This window comes from Cryptomeria japonica, chromosome 10, assembly GCF_030272615.1.
Source record: "Cryptomeria japonica chromosome 10, Sugi_1.0, whole genome shotgun sequence".
Lineage (NCBI taxonomy): Eukaryota > Viridiplantae > Streptophyta > Pinopsida > Cupressales > Cupressaceae > Cryptomeria > Cryptomeria japonica.
Genome location: NC_081414.1, coordinates 10131870 through 10157000, shown reverse-complemented (window position 1 = coordinate 10157000; position 25131 = coordinate 10131870). Strand labels below are relative to the sequence as shown.

The following is a 25131-nucleotide window of genomic DNA, read 5'->3' as shown; positions in this document are numbered from 1 at the left end:
AAATAAAAAATAAAAAGGACACGAAAATGACAAGAGAAAGAAAGATAAAAGACAAAACGAAAGAAAAGTTAAAGAGAGGGTAAGATCAAGAAAGAATAAAAAAATTATACAATTTAAATAGAAATAAAATAAAATAACTAAATTAGAAATGGAATACGAACAAATGAACAAATAATGTGAGAAGAAACAACATGAAGTAAAACATGAAATAATAAGACCAAAAAGGCATAGGAAAGAAAGTAAAATTAAAAACAAATGAAAGAACAACAAAAGGGGAGAAGGTTAAAAAAATAAAAACAAACAATAATATTATAATAACAAATAATATGAGGTTCTTTCCATTGTGTGTTGGTTGAGTGGTAGAGTTGTTGTTGTGATCACCAAGGTTCAAACCCCCATTGTGCCATTGTGATCACAAGCCTGTGCCTTAGCTGATCCAATGTGCTTGCAGGTTTGAGCCTTAGCATTGTTATATGGGGATGAGGTCCCCCATATGTGATCCCACCGGTTCATAGCTCCAAGTCAAAAGTGTTTCATGTGGAGCTGGAGGGAGGGTTGTGTCAGCGTCACCAGTCACATTAAAAGGTTTACCTGGCACTTACAAAAGAAAGCAATAATAAATATAATAAAAACTCAATAATTAGAAAGGAAGAATTAATAAGATCAACCATAATATAAAACAAGAATAATTAAACAAAATAAAAATCAAAGGAAAGGAAGACATAAATAAAACAAACTAACTAACAAGACAATGAAGAAGATAAAAATAAGAAAATAAACAATCAAAAAGTTAATAAAAATAAATATAAACTAACGAAAAACGTACACACAAATACGAACTCCAAAAAGAAATATTGAAAAATAATTAATTTAAGCAACGGAAAATATTAAACATGAAAGAGAATTAACAAAATTATACAGAAGAATTAAATTACAAAATAACTATTGCTGTCATCTTTTGCTCCTTACTCCACTATACATGGTAGATGAAGTGATTTCTAGCAAACATGAAATTCTATACCAAATAATTCCATCACTTGCTTTAAATTTTAAAGCAACCTCTTTCAGTTGTCTTCCTTTCATTCCTCAAGAGCTTTGACAGTTTCCTTTGATTTGCTAATTCACTGGATATAGTCCCTTCAGTTTCCACTCATATGAGACAGCGTAGATTTCACCTAGTAACATTTACCTTCGGCTTCTGCGCAAAGGAGCCTCTTAAATTTGTTGGATTCTCAGTTTAGAGACTGCAAGAATCCTAAAATTTCCAGTCTAGATGCAAATCAGATCTTGTAGGTAACTTCAGAAATTAGGACTGGAAAGTAGAAATTAGAATATAGATCTTCACACCACGCTAAATCAAGTATAATAATTATTACTTGAACTCTTCATAAACACAAGAGAGTTATGGCACAAAGATCTCCACTTTATTTGCAAACTTTAGTAAATAAATGTTCTCAGAATTAGTCCAGATCCTGAATATGAATGTATTACAGTTCAAAGCTCTATAGGCAGCATTACAAAAGAGTGACCCTGGTTCAGACCATGTCTGATATCCCTTTGACTTCTGATTGCACAAAATAAGGAAGGAAACTGGATACACAGGTGCATAATCTTCAGAATGTATAAGTCAGTCCCCAGCAATGTACGGCCCCTCAATGATGTCCTCTTGAACTGCTGATGATTAGCAATAAGAGAAAATTGATTTGCCTGCTTCCCCTTCAATGATTCTGTCTCCTGCAACTTGCAGATAGGCAGTTCTTGTTACTATACTGGCACAAATCACCTAAATTGAGAATGTGCTAAATGCACACAGAATGGGGGTTTCGACCCACCTGTGATTCTGCTGGTTGAGGGTTTCAGCCCAATCTGTGATTTGTCATGTAAATGGCAGAAAGTTCATAACAAATCACATGCACTCAAATTGAAATTTCACCTCCCATTGATACCTGCAAGCCTAGTGCAAACAAAACCAAGTTGGCCTCTCACAAAAGCTTTTCTTTTTTTTGTTGGCACCCAAATTTGAGCGTCCAGGCCTGCCAAGGAATATATATATATTGAATTACTTAATATTATTTTTCTTATAATATAGTGTTTTAAAAACACTTAGCGTCAACCCAAGGTTTCCCAATGAGACTGGGTAACTAGGTTTCCAAACATACATAATGTTTTTGCCTTGATAGCAATTCCACATGAACAATGACGTAACAATAAAGGGTTTAATGGTGACATATCTTCATCCCTGGAAGAAGTCTTCTTGTAATATGCAATATAATTATCATCATCTATTGCCACCAGGTTACAAACTAAAATGAAGCCCAATAGGGTTCATTGGGATATAATCTCTATAAACACAAAATTTGAACTAAAATGAAAGTAAACAAAATGTAAAATATTTGAAACTAAGTGCAAACCTCAGGTTGAGCAACAGTGCATTTAAGTAAAACAAGCATTTAGCAATACAAACTCTATTGTTGGTACCAGTAGGCTCAAGTTAAATGAAAATGGTATTATGGATAATACATAGTTGCTATTTGGATGCTTCAAAATCTTTGCCACATGTACTTGTAAGTTTACAAATGATTTTTTGTGGAAGTTTGGAGCTTAATTTATAATTTTTTGAATGTTTGAGTGATCAGTGTAGATTTGTTCAACAAATCTACAGTTGAGATTGGCTGAGAGGCTTTTCCCACAATGTTGGAGGAATGATAAAGGGTAAAGATTTAAAATGGATGGTGAGAATGCAAGTTGTTTAAAATGATTGTGGAAATTTAATAATTTGCTGCAACAATATATCATGGTATTTAACATTTTGTTGCAAAATAGAGAGTTGAGATTAAATGATTTAAATGTATGGATGAGATTTGAATTTATGGATAATGAGGTGTATTTTTCTGAAAAAAGGGGGGAAATTGATTTATTTGTTCATTTATTTGAAATAGTCATGTTTCATGGAGGGGACTGTTGTGTTGCAAACACACACACCCCATTGCAAATGGGGACCCCCTCTTTTTTGCTTGTTAGATCAGGTGGTTCTGCTTAGTTTTGTTTTAGCTTGGCAATCATTTTGATCCTTTAGCCTTTGGGAGAAAGTGATGTCTTGTCAATCCGAACAAAAGGTATAGGTTAATCCATGAGGCAGGTGTGAAATTCAATCCTTGGATGGGTAAGTCGAGTCTGGAATACCAAGTCCAGGATAAGGACTAACGTGCAATCCACCATCTAGACCAGGAAAATTCCTTGCCTGCAATTAGAAAGGTGCAATTGTTCTAAAGAATGCAAATAAAATTTATCCAAATTCAAGACCAAGGGTAATCCCCAATTGAAAATCCAAGTCCAGGATCCATAGATAGGCAACCTCCAAGATAAGGAAATGTAATGCAAAATCATAAGGAAATTCACCAAGCTCACTCAACAAAGCATGAAATTTGAAAATGTTGTCAAGTGAAAATTGTCAATGTTGTCGGGACAAGTTGTTAGGAAAAGTGAAAATTGGAAAATTAAGTGTGAAAAATGACATAAATTCCAAGGAATGTGATACCAAAACAAGGAAAATTCCTTGTCAAGTTCAGATTTTCTGACCTTGACAGTAGAAGAAAATAAAGGAAATGGTGATAGATCCTTTGACAAGATTGTAATTTCCATAGAAAATTCTTGGTTGAGTAAGAAATTCTATGTCTTGGATAAGTAATGAATGAAAAATTCTTAAGGAAGCTAGGAAATTACAAGGAAAATCATGAAATATGAAAGAAAAATCCACTTCCAAGTCATAGAATGCAGGTAAATTTCTTGTCATACTTGGAAATGCGCCCAAGATTACCTCTCCTACATGAAAATACGCTCAAGATTTTCTTTTAAGGCATCAACATTTCCACTCCTAGACAAATTTACACCCAGAATTTTCTTTCTCAAGATGAGAATGCAACAAATTCCTCCTCCAAGGTGAAATTGTGACCATCATTCCTTGCTTCATGTGAAAATGTGCTCTAGTCTATACATGGCTATGCTTGATTCCAGCCTTGCAATGTTGAGGAAACCCTCCATTTCCATTACAAAAATTTAAACTTTCACATGAGAATGTTGATCAAGGTCGTAATCCCACACTAAAATGCATTACAAAATGTAATTTCCATCATAAAATGCAAGGTAAGGTCGAAATTCTGTTAGAATGCACTCCACATTGCAAAACCACCCCTAATTCGCACCAAGGAATGCAACACAACTCCTGATTTGTGCCCAGCAATGTTGCACAATGTATAATTTGCACCCAACATTGTAAAAACCCCCTTCATTTGCGCCTTACGTTGTTGTATCATGTTGAATTTGTGTTTTACATTGCAATACAACCCCTAATTTGCACTCTGCAATGCAGAGTAGACCCTAAAACCCACTCAGAAATGCATGGTGACTTTTGAATTCCGCCATGTGTATAGAAGGTGCAAACAGGTATTGGATATGAGGGCCAACCTAGAGTGGAAATAATAAATTTTCCTCACGAAATGTGCTCGTGCAAAGGATGGAATATAAAGCCGACCTAAAGAAGAAGCAATTTAAAACTTGAAATGAAACATGCGAATGCAAGAGGGTCGACCCTATTTGAAATCCACGGAAAATCCATGCACAAGGAGGCTGACATAGGGTGAAAATGTGTAGAAATGCAAACGTGGTAAGAGAAAGCAAGGTGGACCCCTGCAAGGAAGATTAACATGAGACGCCTATGAATGTAAGACCAAAAGAATCATTTCACATCAGTCAGAAGCAAATTCACAACAATTCAAGTGCAGAAGTAAGTGCGAAGTTGGAACAGAGATACCAATTTGATCAGTTCAAAGCGAATTAGCAGCAGAACAAAAGCAGATACAAAGTGCGAGCTGAAGCAGAGAAGGTGCAAATACCATCAAAAGGGAATGAGAACTTGATATTTAACAGCAAAGGGGCAAATTGTGAAGGAAATCCAAGTTAATCCCTTGCAGACCTGGATAATCTTTTTATTATTTTATCCATTTCCAGATCTGAAACGTGTAAACCAGACTTGGAACATCAACATTTCCAGACTTGAAGTGTCATTTCCAGATTTGAAAGGGTTTTGAGAAACATGATTTGTGAAGTGTTAAAGTTATTTTCATTCATTTCATAATGTTATGAAGAAAGAATTGTCATGAAAAGCTTAAAGCCTTTCATCATGAATTAAAAGTGTGTAAGATTGAGATTTACTTTATTATCACATTCTTCTTGATTCAAAATGTTTCCTTTTTTCAGGTTTGATGCAAGGATGAAAAGTGAAATGAAAGACTCAACCACATGGAGGAGACAACAAGAAGATCAAGGTCAAATTCCAAGTGATGCAAGGAATGGAACGATTGCATGGAGGAAAGGCAAAATGATAAGAAGTCAACATTCAAGAAGACAACATCAAGACATCCAAGATATCAACATGAAGGATTCTAAAAATGATCCAAATTTGGAAATCCAAGATCAAAGGAAAGACACTACAACAAGAAGGAGAATCAAGGACATATTCCACATTTCAAGATGAAATCAAGGTGCTCAAGATCAAGAATGTCCAAAGAAGAGAATTTCAAGATTTCAAGGATGATGATGACAATGCGGAATGAAGGCATCACAAGAAGAAGAATTCCAAACATGAAAATGAAAGGCACGAGATGAAATGTGATCAAGGAAAGTGGATAGTTTCAGAAGAGTTAATCAAAGTTAGAAACTTATCAAGATGATGCAATTTGGGAATATGAACCATCTCAATTAGTCAAAAGGCTTGATGATGTTGAGTATCAAGAAATATTGCAAGGAGAAGAAAGTCTACAACAAATGCAAGCTGAGGTGGTGCCCAATCATCATCAACCAAATGAGTTATTCCACATCGACATGTCCAAGTGCGTTGAACCCAACTCATTCCAGGAGTATCAAAGTGACATGTGGAATTACATTTAAATATTATACTGTAATGTCCCCTTCCTTTTTGTGATCACTCGAGGGGCGAGATTAACCCATTTCCACATTCCCGTGGGTTATTTGTCGTTAGGGAATGTGTTTTTGAATTAAGGGGGCTTCATGAAGATTATTTAATTATCTATGGGTAACTTTACTTTATAAGTTGCTTTATTTATTAAGTCCAAACTTCTAAAGTAACTTTATAAAATAAAGCTTATGACTTTATGTGAAGGAGGGCAATTCAATAAAATGGGGATTATTTTGATTTTTGCTTATGCCTATGTTTGGTGATTGAATAAAATATATTTCCTTTATAAAAATTTTGAGCAGGGGTTATGTGCCAAGATTATTTGACCTTATATTTGGAAGGAATATATTTTTGGGGGGAGCATATTGATTTCTGTTTTTTCGTGAAGAAGAGTTTGAGCGCGCCTTTGAGGACGGAAACCCTAAGAGGACTGTGGATTGGACGTAGCCCCAGTCCACGGGTTTGGCACTGCAGTTGGGTGTCACTTCTGGACGTAGCTGAGCCGAATTCAAGGCACAATTGCAGTCACAGTTGGGTGTTCGAATCTTGGTTGTAGACAGCATTATTGTGGTTGTCATGACCCCTTCCTTCAATCCACACTCCTAAATTTCAATGCATACAGAGAGCCCAGAGAGAGGAAGTTTGTCTCTTGCAACATCCGTTGGGAGAGTGGGCGGATTTCAGTGGCGCCACTGTAAGGGTGCCTTTCTGGCAAAACCCCAGTATCAGCGTACAGGTTGTAGACCCCTTCCAGCCAATCATCTCCAGATTATTAGCGTGTAGTGCAGGCATTTTTGGTATGTTTCATATTCACACAGCTGTAAGCATTATGATTGTAATCGATTATCAGTTTGGGAAGTGCTGTAATGTTAATCTTCTAACAAAGTAACCCTCTTAGATTTGCATATGTATAGGAATATAAAATAATGATGCTGTGTAGAGTTTGGTAAACTAGGTGACTGAAAACAACTCCAGAATTATGTGATATCTTGTGCTCTGTATAAAACTTAAATTTTGTAAAGATATATACATGGGAGTGCTTCTTGTAATTTTGGTTAAAATCACTAGTATGATATAACCTTTCAGCCCTGGTGTACCTTGCTACCGTTTGATGTATTTATTCACATTTTTGGCATTGGAAACAAACAATATACAAAACACAGAAACTCAAACTCAGAAAACAAAACTCAGTTAATTAATTGGTCAAGCACTGCCACCATACTTCAAAACCAAAATCAGTAGGAAAACAGGTAGAAATTTATAGCAGAATTGGATAAGGATTCTTACATATACCTTACCACACCTCACTTCGCATTGGCCCATTCTAAAAAGGGACATGTGTCCAAAGTTGTAATTTTCTCAGTGGTCAATAAGATGGTAGTTGTAACAACCTAACATTAGGATTTTATAGTTCAAATCTTAGCCATTGATTTAAAATTAATCTGAGGCCTTGAATTATAATTCAAAATCTATAAAAGGCTTGGCCTTTTCATTTGTAAAGGTTAATTAGAAAGTAGTAGAGCAGAATAGATTACAGGAGGAGGAGACAAGAAATTGTTGCCAAGATTGCATTGAAATTGATACATAAGTTTCACTGAAAATATGGTGGATCTTTGTGTCTTGTTTCTACATTTTGCATGTTTTCTTTCTACTTCTCAAATTTAGCTAAAGTTCATTGGTTATGATGGTGATATGTGAAGATATTTGATGAATTCCTTGGTTCATACCATTGGTGATTTGTTGATTGCAAGTTGTTTTGCTTGGTTAGTCTGAACCTCATAATTGGGAATAGTTCAATTGTGAATGTTTCGTTTGGATTGCGCCGATTGGGTATTTGAATGAATGTTTGCAATATGAAAATCCTTCACTACCTTAGAAGATAGCACTCTTTCTATGGTGTTGTGAGCTATTTAGATTAGATTTTGTATCCCTTTATCTCTTTTGATCTTTCTTTGTTTGAGGAGTTAAGAGCATTCCAGTTCTAGTTAAGCATAAGTCCCTTTGTGATACCAACATATCACATCATTTCATTGAGACTATCCAATTGCATGTCAAGACCTGGGTAAAGAAACCTTGGGGTTGCCTTATTTGATCACATTGTTTAGCATTTGAGGTTTCCTTGTTCAAGAGAATAGAATATTTAGTATTTGATTATGTGTTCGAGGTGTCATAAAAAACATGTCACCAAGGACTTTCCACTCCAATTTTTATATTGTAGTTCATAGATGGCAAACTCGCCAAGTTGGCAAGTATTCAATGAGTCAAACACATAAAACTTGCCAAAAAGACTTGTCAATTTTTTTGGAAAGACTTGTCAATTTTGGCAAGTACTCGCCAACAAGTCAACAAGTCCATGCCAAATACTGATGGCTAACATGAAAAAAGTAAGTTGGGTCAAAAACAGACACAAAAACACAAAAAGCATTGAAAAAAAAGGTGATTCTCCTCTACAAAACCCCCCACGCCCCTCCCACTTTAAACACAACTATCACAACACTTTACATCTTGAAGAGAAGATCTAAAAGGGTTCTTTTATGAATTTGGAAGGCAAATTAAAGCATAGGTCAGTAAATTGTTTTTTGTTTCTTTTAAAACATTTTACTTAATTTTAATTGCAAAATCCAACATCCAAGTTAAAAAAATCATCATATGCTAAAACTAAGTAGCATTTTTGCATTTAAATTCCAAAAAATTGGATTCCTCACCATTTATGACTTTTTTTATTGAGTTCATAGTTTTTTAAACACAACTTTTTTTTATTGTACCCCTTTTTTGGAATTAAATTTTAGAATCTTTAGATTATATTAAGATTTTACTGATTTAAACTAATTTATATTAATTTAAATTAATTTTATGCTAATTTTAGGTGATTTATGTTGAATTAAGGTTTTTTTTGTATTTATAAATTAAAATGTTGTGATTTCACTTTGTATGTGTAGGTTAAATATATCATATAATTGCAAATAGAAAAGCTTTTGGATCAGGTTCAACCTTGGGGTCTGCCCCATTGATGCCACGGCCAATAACCAGATACCTAAGGTAGTTGTTTCCATTATATGCAAAAACCTATATCATGGAGGCATAAATTGCCTCTAATACCATATTGCAGGCATTACTCACATGATGCCAAGCCCTATGTCTACACTCATGAAGAGATAAAAAGAGAGATGAATACCTACATCACATAGGCAGAAAAGAAAAAATTACAAAAAGAGAAGAAAAGGGCAGCCATAGCAACATCCATAGCTAGTGGTCATGATCCTCAAGTGCAACCAGAATCGAATGAAGATATAGAATGTCAAGGCATAGCAAGCGGTCCATGCATCCAAAGCAAATTGATCTTGACTTGATCTACTCTAAGTAAAGTGTCAGCACCCATAGATGGACTACTTGGTGAGTAGTAAAAAACTTGCGAGTTTTTTGGCCTAGCGAGAAAACTTGCCATTTACTCACCAAAAAACTTGGCGAGTTTTTGGCAAAAACTCACTAAGTCCTTGCCAAAAACTCATGTGCACAGCTGATAAAGTGCAGGGACGTCAAAAAGTGTATTATCATTTCATATTCTTGGTTATCTTTTGCTGCTCAAGAGGAAAAACAACCTCCAAGCCTCTCCAACATGATTTGCATCAATTTTAATCAATTAAAAGCGGATTTGGAGTGGATTTGAAGTGGATTTGAAGCAAAATCGGATTCCCAGGTAGGTTTTCTGAATTTTTTTCTTTGTTTTTTTAAAACATTTTATTTCTTTTTTGTTGCATCTAGGTTAACAGAAAATCATCAATGGGTTTTCCTAAGTAGTCTAAATTGATTTAGAGTCCAATGAACAAGATTTAACACCATTTTTTGCCATTTTTTACTAGTTTTTTCACTATTTTTCAAGAATTTCTACTTTCCCAAAAAAAAATTCAAATTTTTTCAACTTTTAATGATGTCTAAAATTATTTAAACTAATTTAGTTTGTTTGCCAAATTTTTTTCTTAAAATATTAACTTTGTGTTTTCACTTTGTAAGTGTAGGTTAACCATTAATTTATAATGGCAAATAGAGAAGGTTCAGCTTCAGGGTCTGCCCCATCAGTAGATGCATGCCCATCTGGATATGTAGGCACTTGTCCTAAAGGTGCTAAAAACAAGGCTTGGAAGTATGCCTTTGAAGGACCAGAACCTAGGTCAGTAATATGCATTAAATGTAAAAAAACTATTTCATGGAGGCATAAACTGCCTCAAATACCACCTTGAAGGCATTAGTAAGCATGGTAGGGGATATCTTGGGGCAACAGTAGAAATAAAAAGAGATATGAATCTCACACTTGCAGTTGGGGAAGAGAAAAAGTTGCAAAGGGAGAGGGCAAAACCAGCCATGAGAGCATCCATAGCTGAATCTCAAGGTGTTTCAATCAACCTTGAAGAAGCAGCAGCAGCACTTCAAGGCATAGTGAGCTCTCTTCATGACCCACATATCCGCAAATCCAACACCCCCTCGGCCACCACTTCAGCTACTTCTAGTAGAACACCAGCTACATCACCATCAGTGCCACAGTCTATAGGTGATTATTTTGTGCCCAGGAACACAACTGGAGCACAACCATCATTAGAGGCAACTGGGCGGACTAGAGAAGTGCGAGCAAACAGACATTTTCAATGTGTCGATTTTTGGTACTTCAATAACATCTCATTCAATGTGGCAAACAATCCTTATTAGCTCAAGTTACCGCAATGATAGTTTCAGGAAAAGGATACAAGGCCCTCATTCAATGTGGCAAACAATCCTTATTAGCTTAAGTTACCGCAATGATAGTTTCGGGAAAAGGATACAAGGCCCCTTCTCGCAAGGACTTGCGTAGAAAGTTAGTAACTTTGTCCACTTGTTTTTATTTTTAAATGTTTTTACTTTTTTTTGTGTTTTTAATCAAAATTGTGTACTAAGACTTAATTTCACTTTGTACTTGTAGATTGCTCACAAATGCAATTGATGGGGCAAGACAAGTGGTGGAAGACCAAAAAAAGAATGGAAAAAATATGGCTGCACTATTCTTTTGATGGGTGGACAGATGGCAAAAACCGCACCATCATTAATTTTTTGGTTGCTTGCAAGAATAATGTGGTGTTCTTGAAATCAATGGATGCCTCCAAAAAGGTGAAAAATGCTGAAACTTTGTCTCTAATGTTGGAGAAAATTGTCATGGAGGTGGAAGTTGAAAATGTGGTGCAAATAATAACCGATAATGCAACAGCATATGTGGCAGTAGGTAGAATCCTCCAAGAGAGACACCCCACTCTTTTTTGGACACCTTGTGCAACACGTCTTTGACCTTCTTTTCGAGGACACAGGAAAACTTGATTGGGTGACACCAGTTGTAGAAGATGAAAGGAGGATCACAAAACACATCTACAATCACCCTTGGGTTCTTCACTTGATGAGAGAACACACCGAAGGGAAAGAATTGGTAAGAGTGGGTGTCACAAGGTTTGGAATGATTTTTTTAACATTGCAAAGCATTCTTGGTGAAATGACAACTTTGAAACAAATGTTTGTGATTCAAGCATGGCTAGACTCACCTTATTCAAAGCGTGACGGAGAGGCCATTGCATGCATGGTCTTCGACAACCTATTTGCACAAAAGAGCTCCAGAGATTGTGAAGGTAACTTCAAAGCGTGAATATTTATTTATTTTTTATTCAAGTCTCTCATTATTAATTTTTTAATTTTAATGATTAATCTTTTTCTAGTTTGTATTTTTCAATTGTAGGTGTTGAAGCCCTTGGTTAGAGTTCTCCGCTTGGTAAGTGGGGATCAAACCCCAATGGGTTGTGTTTATGAGGCCATGGACAGGCCCAAGGAGTCTATCAAAAATTAAGGGGGATAGACTCAAATTTGATCCCATCTAGGAAATTATTGATAGGAAGTGGAACAATCAGCTTCACCAACCCATTCATGCAGTAGGATACTTCCTCAAGCCTCGTTTTGAGTTTGAGGATTCTTACTCATATCCCAATGGAGAGGTCATAGAAGGCCTCAGTACATGCATTCAAAGGATAAAACCAAAGGTTGAGGTGAGAGACCTCATTGTGGCCGAATTCCAAAATTACGAGGAAGCAAGAGGTAAGTTATTCTCTTTACAATTGGCCAAGCGAAGAAGAACCACTCAAACCCCAAGTATAATATTTGGATTCTTTCACATGTATCTTACAAGCTATAAATTTCAAATTTACAAGTTACAAGTTGTAACTTACAACTATTAATAATTTGATAAAATACGTTCTCACTTTGCTTTCTAACTCTTCAATATTTTATTTCGTAGATAATTGGTGGCGAAATTGCGGTGGAAATACCCCAAACCTCTAAACATTTGCCCTTAGAATCTTATGCCAATCTTGTAGTCCATCCAATTGTGAGCACAATTGGAGCTTGTTCAAGGCCATCCACACAAAGAAGAGGAGCAAGTTAGCACAAAAATGCCTCAATGACCTTGTCTTTGTGCAATATAATCTTCGGTTGCACACAAAGAAGGTAGAGGAAACACCAGCTAGTCCAATTGATTTGGATGATACAAATCCTTACAGTGATTGGACATCACAAAAAGCAACCTCCATTGTTTACCGATGATGACATCTATGATTTGAAGACGCAGGCTATGGAGGAGGAGGGGGGTGGATTTGGATTCACACTAGGTGACATTGAGCAAGATGAGGATGATGAGGAGTCATTGCCACTATCAGGTGCAGCTAGTGGCGAAGGCAAAGCTATAACCAGCATGGAGGTCGAGTCACAGCTAGTCATGCTGAGTGAGAAGCCATAGCCACAGCAAACTCCTAGGACTACACCCTCTAGTTCTACCTCTCCCCTAGTTTTTACTAGAGCTGGGAAGAGGAAGATGTAATTGTATTGATGTGTTAACTTTTAGTTTTACAAAAACTATTTACTATTAACTATATACTATTTTGCTTCCAACCATCAGCATTTCTCATGAGGATGCGATTTTGTACCCAATTTGCATTTAAATCAATTAAATTTATCTAGACTCAACTTGTTTCTTTTGTGTACTCATTTATTAACTCATTGGATGCATCTCCTCATTGAATTTTGCCAAAAAAAAATGCCTTTCTAATTAAATTTAAGCAATATTTACGTTCCCAAGTTTTTTGCCAAGTTTTCACAAACTTTTTTTTGGGGGGCTTGGTGAGTTTTTGGTTTTGGCGATAGTTCAACTATGTCAGCACCTACATTTAAATTCATGCCATATAGTTTTTTGGTGCCAAGAAACACACCTAAAGCACAAGCATCATTGCAAGCTACATGGTGGAACAAGGAGGTGCATGAACATACAGATGACATGCGCTGTTTTTTGGTAATTCAACAACATTCCTTTCAATGTGGCAAGTAGTCCTTACTAGAAGAATTTAGTAACTACACTAACAGTTGCAAGAAAAGGCTGTAGGCACCTTCTTCTATAGACTTGAGTGGGAGGTTAATTAATTTATGCTAATTTATAATTACAATAATTTATGTTTCATTTTAGGCTCAATTTATGTTCATTAATTTATAATAATTTATGTTAAATTCAAGCTACTCTTTTTGGGGGTGTTTAAAAATTAAAATTTTGTACTTTCACTTTGTACTTGTAAGTTGCTCATGAATTCAACTAAATGGGCAAGGCTAATAGTGGAAGAACAAAATAAGCATCTGAAAATATATGGCTTCAACGCTTTGGTAGCTTAAAAACGGTGAGGTGATTTTTTTGAAATCAATTGATGCCTTTAATAAAATAAAAAATGCAAAAACTGTGTCTAAAGTTGAAGAAAGTCGTCATGAAGATGGGCATAGAGAATGTGGTATAAATCATAACTAATAATGCAGCAACATATGTGGTGGCCAAAAACTTTCTCCAAGACAAACATAAGACACTTTTTTGGACACCTTGTGCAACACATTGCCTTGACTAACCTTCTTTTGGAGCACATGGGAAAATTTGATTGGATGAGTCCAGGTGTAGATGATGCAATGAGCATAAAAAACGTTACCTACAATCACCCTTGGGTTCTCAATTTGATGAGAGATCACATCCAAAGGAAAGAGTTGGAAGTATCATGTGTCACAAGGTTTGCAATGATTTTCCTAACATTGCAAAGCATTATCAATTTGTTGACTTCTTAAAACAAATGTTTATTAGTATGAATACAATTATAATTTTTGAGTTAGAAATATTGTTTAGAAGCAAAAAATAGGAGGACGAAAACCCTTACTTCTCCCATCAAGTTATTGGATGAAAACCCATAACCTATCTGGATATCAAGGACAAACATTCAAGGAAAAATAGTTGCAAATAGAAAAGAGAATTATAGCAATCAAGATAAGTCTATTTTCAGAATTATGTCAAAGTGATAAAAATAAATATTATAATTAAATTTATAAATTTTTAATCTATATTTATAAATCTAAATACAAGTATCACTTTTTAATTAGAACTACTGTTTCAAGGCAAAAATAAGAAATGTTCTAGAATGGGACATTACAATGAAGCACAAAGAATTAATTTTACACACCTCAAAAAGGATGGGCATGCTCTTGTATGGTGGGAAAATAATGCAACTAATAGTGAAAAGAAAAATAAGGTAATTGTAGGCGTTTGGAAGATTTCAAGGAATTGATCCAAAAAAAGTTATATTCCATAGGCACAAGCATGATCAAAGAATTAAGTGGATATTGGATATTTTTTAAACAAGAGGGCAAAGAGTGCAAGATTGCACCACAAAGCTCCAAAGACAAGCCTTGTCAGCTCGCATGGACTTGGAAGAAGAGGATATGATGATGAATCACCTCAGAAAGTGCCACTCTCAAATCAAAAGGAGAGCGGTCACCACCAACCTACATGAATTTCAAGGAATTGATCAAAATAAAAAATTATCTAATAGGCCATAATTTTGATCAAAGAATTAAGTAGATATTTTTGAAACAAGAAGATGGGTAAAGCATACCTGATTATACCACAAAAATCTGAAGGCTTCTTATGTGAGTTGTCTATTACAATAATAGATAGTTTCTATTTATTGTTAATGGTTGTCTATTGTAATATTTTGTAAATACTTAGTTAGCTGTTAGCTAGAATAGAATGTTTCTATTCTTTATGATCGTTTCCTAAGGAAACATAGTCTTTCTTCTTGTATATAAAGATTTATTGATCTCTGTTAATATTCATTCAATTATTTACCAATTACCTGTGTAATATGGTATCAGAGCTTAGGCAAAAAAAAAATTGAAAAGATTTTTGTAATTCTAAAATTTTTAGTGAAAAAATTTTCGAATCAATTTTTCAGTCCTTTTTTTTCAAAATTTTGCCTAAGATTTATCCGTACTCGCGTTTTTTCGCGGTTTGTCTAAGAGTTCAACTCGTGTCGGAATCTTTTTCCGTTGCCTATGTCCGTGGTCGCATCGAATTTTTGTAGGGTTTTGGCGGCTAGTTTTTGGCGGGATTTGTCTAGAACAAATCGCAATTTTTTCTTTCGCGATCCGTGGTTTTGTTTTCCCGCCGACGATTCTGTGTTAGCCACACGGATTATTCTTCCTGCATTTTCCGCGGTCGCATTTTTCATTATCACGCCTGCACGATTCAATGGTGGCGTTTGGCGGGTTTCTTTGTGCGTGAAGGTGTTTGCTTGCGATTTTTTTTGCGACGCCTCTGTGTTATGCCCGAGCGAAATTATTTTTACCTTCGCGCGTCTATAAAAATCGCATTTTTTTTCTACAACCTGCAACTTGGTCAAACCCGCGTTTTCTGACTTTCGGCTAGGGTTTTGACCTCCAGATTCAGTCGAAAAACATTTCTGAGCACAAATTCGTGGTGGGTTTTTCAAGAGCTCAACTGAGTTGTCGTCCAATTTTTTTGGGTGCCTCGATTTTTGAGTGAGTGGATCCAGATTCTGACAGCATATTCTTTCTAGGTTTTTCAAGCTCTCTTCTGGGTGCCTCTTCATTTTTTTGGGTCCTCTTACATTTTGCCTCGAAGTACGTGCCTTCTCAATTTTTCACAAAAATTTGTGCCATGGCATCTCTGACGAATATTTTGCTCGAGGGAAATCAGAAGTTCAATGGTCGAAACTATAGCACGTGGAAGCAGTGGATGCTAACCATCTTCGAATATCGCGGCAGCGATCAGGTGATTCTGGGTACTACTCAGCGTCCGACTACAACTGGTCCTAATCAGGTTGCATATGACCAACATAATCGGGAGGTAGTGATGCTTCTCAAATTGTCCGTAGCTGATGATCAGCTCCCTCAGATTCCATCCGACAAAACAGCTGCCGAGATATGGGCGCATCTCAAAACCCTACATGAGACTTCTGATAAAAGCAGGGCCTTCTTTCTCAAGAACACTCTGTTTTCTATTGTCATGGATGAGCGGAAATCGCTCCAGGATCACCTAAACAAGATTCACGAAATCTATGATCAGTTGCTTGCCATTGGATGCAAGATGGAGGAAGAGGACATTGTGGTAATCACCCTTCAAAGTTTACGCAAGTCCTACACGCATTTTATCAAAACTCTCAACATCACTTCTACTGGTGTTGATCTGAAGTTCACAAATCTCTGCACACTTCTGCTTCAGCAACATCGATGGACACAGCAGTTCGGTAGCAATTCCAGCTCCACCTCCACAGAACAAGCCTTTGCTGCTAATTATTTTCACAAGGATAAGGGCAAGTCTCATTCTCAGCAGTCTTCTCAACAAAAACCCTCTGGTCCTGCATCAGAAGCCTCCAAGATAAAGAACATTCAATGCAACTACTACCACAAGTATGGTCACATGAAGGTTGAATGTTGGAAGCACTTAGCTGCCCAAGCTAAGCAATCTAGATTGCAGCCCAAAGTGAACAATGCAGAGCACACTGAGCAGACAGAATCTGCCTTTTACGCCTTCATGGCTAAAAGACCCGCAGATCATGTCAAATCGTCTGCCTGGTATATTGATTCAAGTGCCTCTCGTCATTTCACCCACCGTCAAGACTAGTTCACTGACTACCAGCCTTATTCAGATTATATTATATTTGGTGGCGGGGAAGAATACACGGTTGTCGACAAAGGCAACATTCAGATTCAGTCTGCTGGGAGGAATCTCATTTTCCTCGATGTCTTCCACGTTCCAGGGATGGAACTCAATCTACTCTCAGTCAGTCAGATGCTGCGACACTCTCCACGGTTGGATGTCACCTTCAGTTCACATCAGTGCACCATCATTGATCAGGAGACTCAGTCAGTTGTTGCAGTTGGTCTTGAAGATCATGGTCTTTTCAGACTTGCACATACTGGTGTTTCTCAAGACCTCGCTATGGCTTCTCGGCAGTCTTCTCTCAGTACACTTTGGCATCAGCGATATGGGCACTTAAGTGTGCGCTATCTTGCTCAGCTTGCTCAGGACGCGCTTGTCCTCGAATTGCCAGAGATTCAGACTTAGCAGCTTGGAGTTTGTGATGCATGCCAAGCTGGGAAGCAACATCGCACACCCTTCAAAAGTGTCGATTCATGGCGGGCTTCTCAGGTACTTCAGCTTGTTCATGTTGATATCTGCAGCCCTATGGCTACTCCTTCTGTTCTTGGGTCCAAGTATTTTCTGTTGTTTGTTGATGATTTCAGTAGAAAAATGTGGGTCTATTTTCTTGCAAAGAAATCAGAAGCGTTTACTGTATTTCAAAAGTTTAAACCTCTAGTTGAAAAAGAGTCTGGGAAATCTATTATTGCTCTTAGATCAGATAATGGGGGGGAATTTTGTTCTAATGAATTCTCTAGCTTTTGTGATATTCATGGCATTAAGCGCCAATTAACCACACCCCAACAGAACAGTGTAGTTGAACCTCGAAACAAAACAATCACTAAGATGGCTAGATCCATGCTCGACCACAAACATGTTCCGAAGCAGTTTTGGGCAGAAGCAGTTAACACTGCAGTCTACCTTTTGAACCGATCACCCACTGTGGCGGTCAAAAGCAAGACTCCCGAAGAGGCCTGGTCAGGTCGCAAGCCCAAAATCAGTCATCTGAAGGTTTTCGGCTGCCTTGCTTATGTTTGGATCCCTGATGCTTCACGCACAAAGTTGGATGCCAAGAGCCAGAAACTTATGCTTACTAGATACAGTAGTCTTCACAAAGCCTACTGCTTGATCAACATTGAGACATCTCGTCTCCTGTATAGTCGTGATGTAGTCTTTGATGAGCAGCGAGGACCCTTCATGCATGTCTCTCCTGTTCCTGATTCAGCAGACCAACCTATGAAGGCTCATGATTTGGGAGTTAGACTTCCATTAGGTCCACCTGATGGGAGGGCTCCTGCAGCTCCAGTAGCTCTAGTTATCCTGGTGACTCCTGTAAATACACCTCCGGCTTCTCCTGCAGGATCACCCAGATTTGCAGATGCTTCACCTGATTTTGATCCGGATTCTTCTGATGAGGAACCTGATCATAGAGCATCTCCTGATGCTAATGTTGGTCCTTCTCCTCTCCGGCCTAAATGGTGGGCCAAGACACTTGTTGATCTTCGGGATGATGAACTCATCAATGGGAGAACTGCTCGGAATTAGAGCAAACCTGCAGGGACAGTTAATTTTGCTCTCATGGCCAACATTCACAGTGTGTTTGAACCTCAGACATACTCCAAGGCCAAAGGTATTCCAGAGTGGGAACAGGCTATGCAATCTGAACACCAAAGCCTGTTGAAGAATCACACCTAGGAACTTTCTAATCTTCCACCACCCATTGGCTGCAAATGGGTCTACAAAATCAAATACAAGTCTGATGGTACTTTGGATAAGTACAAAGCTCGTTTAGTTGCAAAGGGCTTTTCTCAGCGTCAGGGCATTGATTATGAGGAGACCTTTGCTCCTACAGCAAAGATGAGCACTATCAGATTAGTCCTAGCCATGGCAGCACAGTTTGGCTGGAAGGTCCATCAGATGGATGTCAAGAGTGCTTTCCTGAATGGTGACCTACAAGAAGAGGTCTACATGACACAGCCTCCAGGTTTCAAGGTTGCAGGTAAAGAACACCAAGTTCTCAGACTGGTGAAAGCTCTCTATGGTTTGAAGCAGGCCCCGAGGGCATGGTACATGAAAATTGATAAGTACCTCAGTGATCAAAGCTTCAAGAGGAGTTCTTCATACTCAAACTTGTACATCAAAACTACTAACAGTGATATCATCCTTCTGGTCATTTGTGTGGATGATTTGATCATCACCGACAGTTCGACATCTTTGATTCAGGGAATCAAACAGAGTTTATGCCAGTCTTTTGACATGACTGACCTTGGGCTCATGCATTATTGCCTCGGTGTTGAGGTTTGGCAGCAGCCTTCTGGTATATTCATTTCTCAGTCTAAATATGCTAGGGCTTTGTTAGACAAGTTTCGTATGCAAGATTGCAAGATTGCATCTACACCTATGGAGAAAGGTCTGAAGTTATCAGCCCAATCTGATTCTCCTCCCGTTGATGATACTACACACAGGCAACTAGTAGGTAGTCTCATCTACCTCTCTGCTACTAGACCTGATATCAGCTTCGCAATCAGCTACATTTCACGCTTTATGACAGCTCCCAAGGCTGATCATTGGATAGCCGCAAAGCGTGTGCTTCGTTATGTGAAGGGCACTACTGATTATGGAATTCTCTACTCTTGGAGTTCTAATCCTAGACTCCATAGATTCATAGATTCAGATTGGACCGACTCTGTTGACGATAAAAAGTCAACTTCTGGATATATGTTTAGTTTGGGATCCGGTGCCGTCACATGGACCAGTAAGAAGCAGCAAGTTGTTTCTCTCTCCTTTACAGAGGCCGAATACAAAGGGGCAGTTAAGGCAGGTTGTGCAGTTGTCTGGCTTCGTTGGATGCTTGGGGATATGCAGATGTCACCAGCAGGTACAACCACCTTGTTTGTTGATAACGATGGAGTTATCAAGTTAGCATGGAATCCAGTCTTCCATGAACGAACCAAGCATGTAAATGTTCATTGTCATTACATACGGCAGCTGGTTGAAGACAGGATCATAGACTTGCAGTATGTTCCTACGGCGGATCAGATTGCAGACATTTTCACCAAGCCACTTGGTCCAGATAAGTTTGTCAAATTCAAAGGACAGCTTGGTGCAGTGGATAGATTAAGTGATTAACCATTAAGGGAGGGTATTACGATAATAGATAGTTTCTATTTATTGTTAATGGTTATCTACTGTAATATTCTGTAAATACTTAGTTAGCCGTTAGCTAGAATAGAATATTTCTATTCTTCACGATCGTTTCCTAAGGAAACATCGTCTTTCTTCTTGTATATAAAGATTTATTGCTCTCTGTTAATATTCATTCAATTATTTACAATTACCTGTGTAATACTGTCATGGACTTGGAAGAGGAGGATATGATGATCGAGTACCTTGGAGAGTGCCTCTCTAACATCAAAAGGACAAATGTTACCACCAACCCATAAGACTTTGATGAAGCATGTGTACAAGCTTACCACATGGAAAGCACCAAAAAAGCTAGCACCCTCTATAGACAAGGTGGGGATCTTCCCCTCACTCAAACTCTCACTGGGTCTTTGTGGGACTGAAAAGCTCTCTAATAAGTGAGGTGTGATCCATATTTATCATTAAAATTGTAATAAAAATATATGACTTGTAAATATGTGAACAATAAAATGGGTCCGTAACCCAAATAAAAAACAAAAGAGATTAGAAAACAGAGAAAGAAAGCTTTTAAGAAAGGACCGCAACTGTGGTAGACTCCAAGAGAGGACCGCGACCACACTAGTCTCCTTTGACTGTACATCATGTCCTAACTTTGCAAAGTGAGTTGAATGGTTGCTGTTTCACTGTCCAATGCATGCAGGAAAAACTTACAGGATTGGGGAACCTTCTTGATGGCACAAATCTATACAATGAAGTAGAAACTAGCCTTTTTTCTCAATGGGAGGAAAAATAGAGTTGTCTTAATCAAAAGAAAATAGGATTCAGCTGTTCATAGGTAATAGAAGGGCTGAGACAATTGAAATCACCATTAAAGGAGCAAGGGACAGCTTATATCCAAACAATTTATTGTACTTGGTCAATTGCTGTTTTTAATATAGATAATGTGATATCTATCACTACCATTAGTGCTGGTTTTCTCTTTTTGGAGGATTTCCAGGATAAAAATCTGAGTTCCTGTGTGGAATTATTTATTTGCAGCATGTTTTCTTCTTACTTGTAGTTAACAATTCCCTCTCTCTAACACTGTTATTTGAGTTTACAAGTAGTACAATACGTTAACATAAATTTATGAATTTATAAAATTGTAAATTCTATTTAATTTTGAAACAGCAGGACCAATTTTTTGATCAACTGTTCTTTATTTTGCCTTTAAAATGTTTTATCTTCCCCTATTTGTAAACCTCACTAACCTCACCACCCCCTTCCCACATCCACCACCAACCGTCCAACAATGGCTAAATGTATCATACACTTGTTTTTCACACCACAAAGATGCATTTTTTTAACTTATTTTCAGTTTCTAATTTAGCTATGAATCTCCTCCTGCATTTCATTCTATATTTTTTATTTGACATTTCCTTCTCAGCAAGGCCAGTTTGCTCTTGCACTCACCATGAGATCAAAACGTATGGTATAGAAACTTGGACATCATTTATATATGGTAAAGTGAAAAGTCCCACTCAGGAGGTGCTCATATTTCAAAATATACACCAACAAAAAATCCTGCAAACTCTTACACGCCAAGTTGGCATGTCAGCTGGTTAAGGACCTAAAAAACTCGTATACTTATAACTAGAACCTGTCATTAATTCATAATAAAAACCTGCAAACTGTGTAAAATTGTTTTTATTAACTTATATGGCACATTATAATTTCCATGTCTCCATAGGATATACGGTGCCATGTGATATTTCAGATTACTCTGTTACAAAATCATGTAAACTTTCACATATGTTATAATTTACAGGAATAGTGCCATATTTCCCAAAAAAAATTCAGTCAACCCTTAATTTCCTCACCTTGCAATTTCCACCAAAATCTCTACCCAAATACCAAACAAAATGTTCAAAATAACTTTGCAGTTTCTAGCTTAGATGATCTACTTGTTGGCATTTCAAATTTATTGCCATAGATCCCACCTTCAAAACCCGTCAAGATAATCGTTGCCCCATGATTGTTTTAAAGGGTAATTGATAATTCAAATAAAATCGTGCAAATTTCTCTGCAACATTACTTGTACTTAAATTTTAAGGCGCATGGCATTGTATGGTTTCCACATATGCATGAGGTAAATAAAAAAGTGCAAACCCTCCAAATATTCATTTTAACTAATTATTTAAAGTACATGGCAACACAAGATTTTCGTAGGGTAAACATCGCCATATGGTTACAAGGGCACTTCACTACAAAATCGTGAAAATTCACTCTAGCGTATAGTTTGCATGATTTTAATTTGACTATTTCTGCATAGGGTAAATGGGTCAACGTGATTTTTAGGGTAAACGTACAATTACATAGTACTCATCTCCCTAATATGTTAGGATTCAATAAAACCATATCGCTTTTCACATTTTTTTAAACATGATGCCATCAAAATCATACGTCACAAATTGTGTCAAACTCTCAACAGAAATCTCATCTCAAACCCTCAAAACCCCCTTTATTCTCCAAAATCCAAATAGATCACCTACTAACTATGCCAAATTGGATGCCACGGTGCATAGTCTCGAACCCCAGCTAGGTAACGATGGAGTAAATCAAAAAATAACAAAGCTGCAACCCCAATTTACGCCATTTAAATCAGAACGTGAGTATTTCTTTACTACAAATAGAAATTAAAGATCTGGAGAAAAGGATCTATGATAAATACAATGTTCGAGCTAAAATTACCGAATGAAAATAAACAGGAGAAGAAGAGAAAAAGGCATAATTAATAATACTTACCGAGAAGGGGTTAACTTCTTCTTCTTCGAAGGGATTCGGATCACCACGACGCGCCATTGCCGCTGGACCTGCTTTTGCCTTTGGACAATTTGTTGCAGAGCTTTACTGTCTTTCACTGCATTTATTTTGCTTTCGAATGCTTCAATAGTCCACCAAAAATAAGAATACTCTCTTCCGATTCTTCCTACCCACTAATCGATTCGGTTTCTTAACTTTAATTAATAGATTATTACATGCGATGTTTACTACCCAAGGTCCTTTCATTCTTGATAGGTATATTGCAACCTTCCAAACCCTTTTGAAAGCGAAAATTCTCTCTTAATACACACGCTATGAACAATTTTTTTTCTTAATATTTTTATTATAGATTATAGATAATAATTAAGAGTTATACAAGGTTATAGTCAATCCTGTAAAGTCTAAATTAATAAGAATTTATGATGTTCTCAATGACTTTGTTTTTCTCTTCACATGTGATGGGAAAGATTGGTCACCTAGGTTAGAATTTGGAGTATGATTATTTCTAACTACTTTTTTAACATTCATCTATATTTACCTTCTTTTTTTACATTCTTCTATATTTTTTGTTGTGGTATATTTTAAATGATTAGTATAGTTAACACACATTTGTTTTAAATACTATTGATATAAAATTATGCTTCTAAATCAAGTCAAATAATTTTTCTAATAATTTTGAAATATAAAATGTGTTTTAAAATTTTGACTATTTTGTGTGTTTATGGTATGATAATATTGTGAAATTTTTATTAAAATTAAAATTAAAGATTAAGAAATATTATATACAATTATTCTTTAAAAAGTATTTAATTTGATAGATTAGGAAAATATTTTTATTCAATCTATATGAAATATGAAATATGAAATAAAATACTTATTGATATCTCTATCATTGAGATTTTATCCAAATGATGTAATGTTTTTTATTTATTTAGTTTAATGGAAGGGAGGTGCTCCCATTTGGTAGCACTTATCTTTTAAAAAAAGAAACAAAGAAATAACAAACTTATTATAAAACATCAACTCAGTCATTTAAATAAATTTAATATACCTTTAAAAATAATTGGTTTATTAAGATATTAAAAAATAATTTTCTATAGATATTATTTTATTTTTAATTTATAAATAATCATTTACTAATTTAGGTTTTGAGTAGCAAACAGGGGACATTGAAACTATTGTTTCAACATATGCTCCCCCTCCTTTAACAACTCTCTCTAATAAATACACAAAGAAAGACCCAATGTTAGAACCTTGCAAAGATTTGGTGACAATGGACAATGACTCTATTTTGGAAGGAGGAATGATTAAAACTGTAATGGTAGATAAGGATAACCTTATTCAAAATGTTGAAAAAGAAGGAAAAATTCAAGATCCAACTACTAATAATCAAGGTAAAACCTTAGAATTTTAATTTCTTGATGATAGAGAATGCATTGCAAAAATACAAACCAAAACTATTATTTTATTGTTCTTGAGAGGAATTCCTACTAAATTATAATTTTATAAATGGCTAAACTGACTTGGAAAAACAGAGGTTGGGAAATTAAAACAATAAGGGGTTTGTGTAAGGATCGTGTTTCTTGCATGTTTAGATTTGCATGACACTCTCAAGCAATTTTACAATATGGTACATGGGTTATGTATACACCTAAAAATGGTCTGAAGATAATTAATTAAATAATCGATTATTTAAATAATCACCCTTCCTAATTTAATTGAATTCATTAGCAATTTGATTAAATTCCCCATTCACCTGCTTATTAATAAATCTAAGGATTTATTTAATAAGTTCATTTCAATAGTCCCCTTTGATTAATTAATCTAAATTAATTAATCTTCCCCCTATTTAATTCATTTCTTTTAATCCCCTAATTAATTAAAACAAATCCATTTAATTCATTTCTTCTAATCCCCTAATTAATTAAAACAAATCAATTTATGAGTTGTTGAAAGTTAATTAGCCTTTTCCTATTATTTGAATTTTTAAATTCAAATTTCCCACATGCATCCTAACTTCTAACCACCTAACCTAACCCATTCCACCTAATCCTAGGTTTAGCTAACCCCGTCCTAACCTCCTCATCCTAACCTCTTTATCCTAACCTCATATGGGTTGGATAATCTCCCCTTGAGACACATGGCACTTATGCCACATGTCTCCTCCCTTGGACACTTGCCCTCGTGT

At 36.3% G+C, this 25131-nt stretch overlaps 1 protein-coding gene across 3 annotated transcripts in view; it reads right to left on the bottom strand.

The window, feature by feature from the left end:
• Positions 1 to 23189, bottom strand: part of LOC131069379 (secretory carrier-associated membrane protein) — a 56051-nt gene extending 32862 nt beyond the window's left edge. For 2 of the 3 annotated variants that reach the window (XM_059212101.1, XM_059212102.1), the window contains exon 1: positions 22926 to 23188. In XM_059212101.1, the coding sequence (XP_059068084.1) occupies positions 22926 to 22982 (57 nt within the window). In that variant the 5' untranslated portion in view covers positions 22983 to 23188. Of the gene's footprint in view, positions 1 to 22925 lie in introns of all 3 variants that reach the window. The other variant, XM_059212103.1, reaches the window with a different exon arrangement.
• Between the last annotated feature and the right edge of the window lie 1942 nt (positions 23190 to 25131).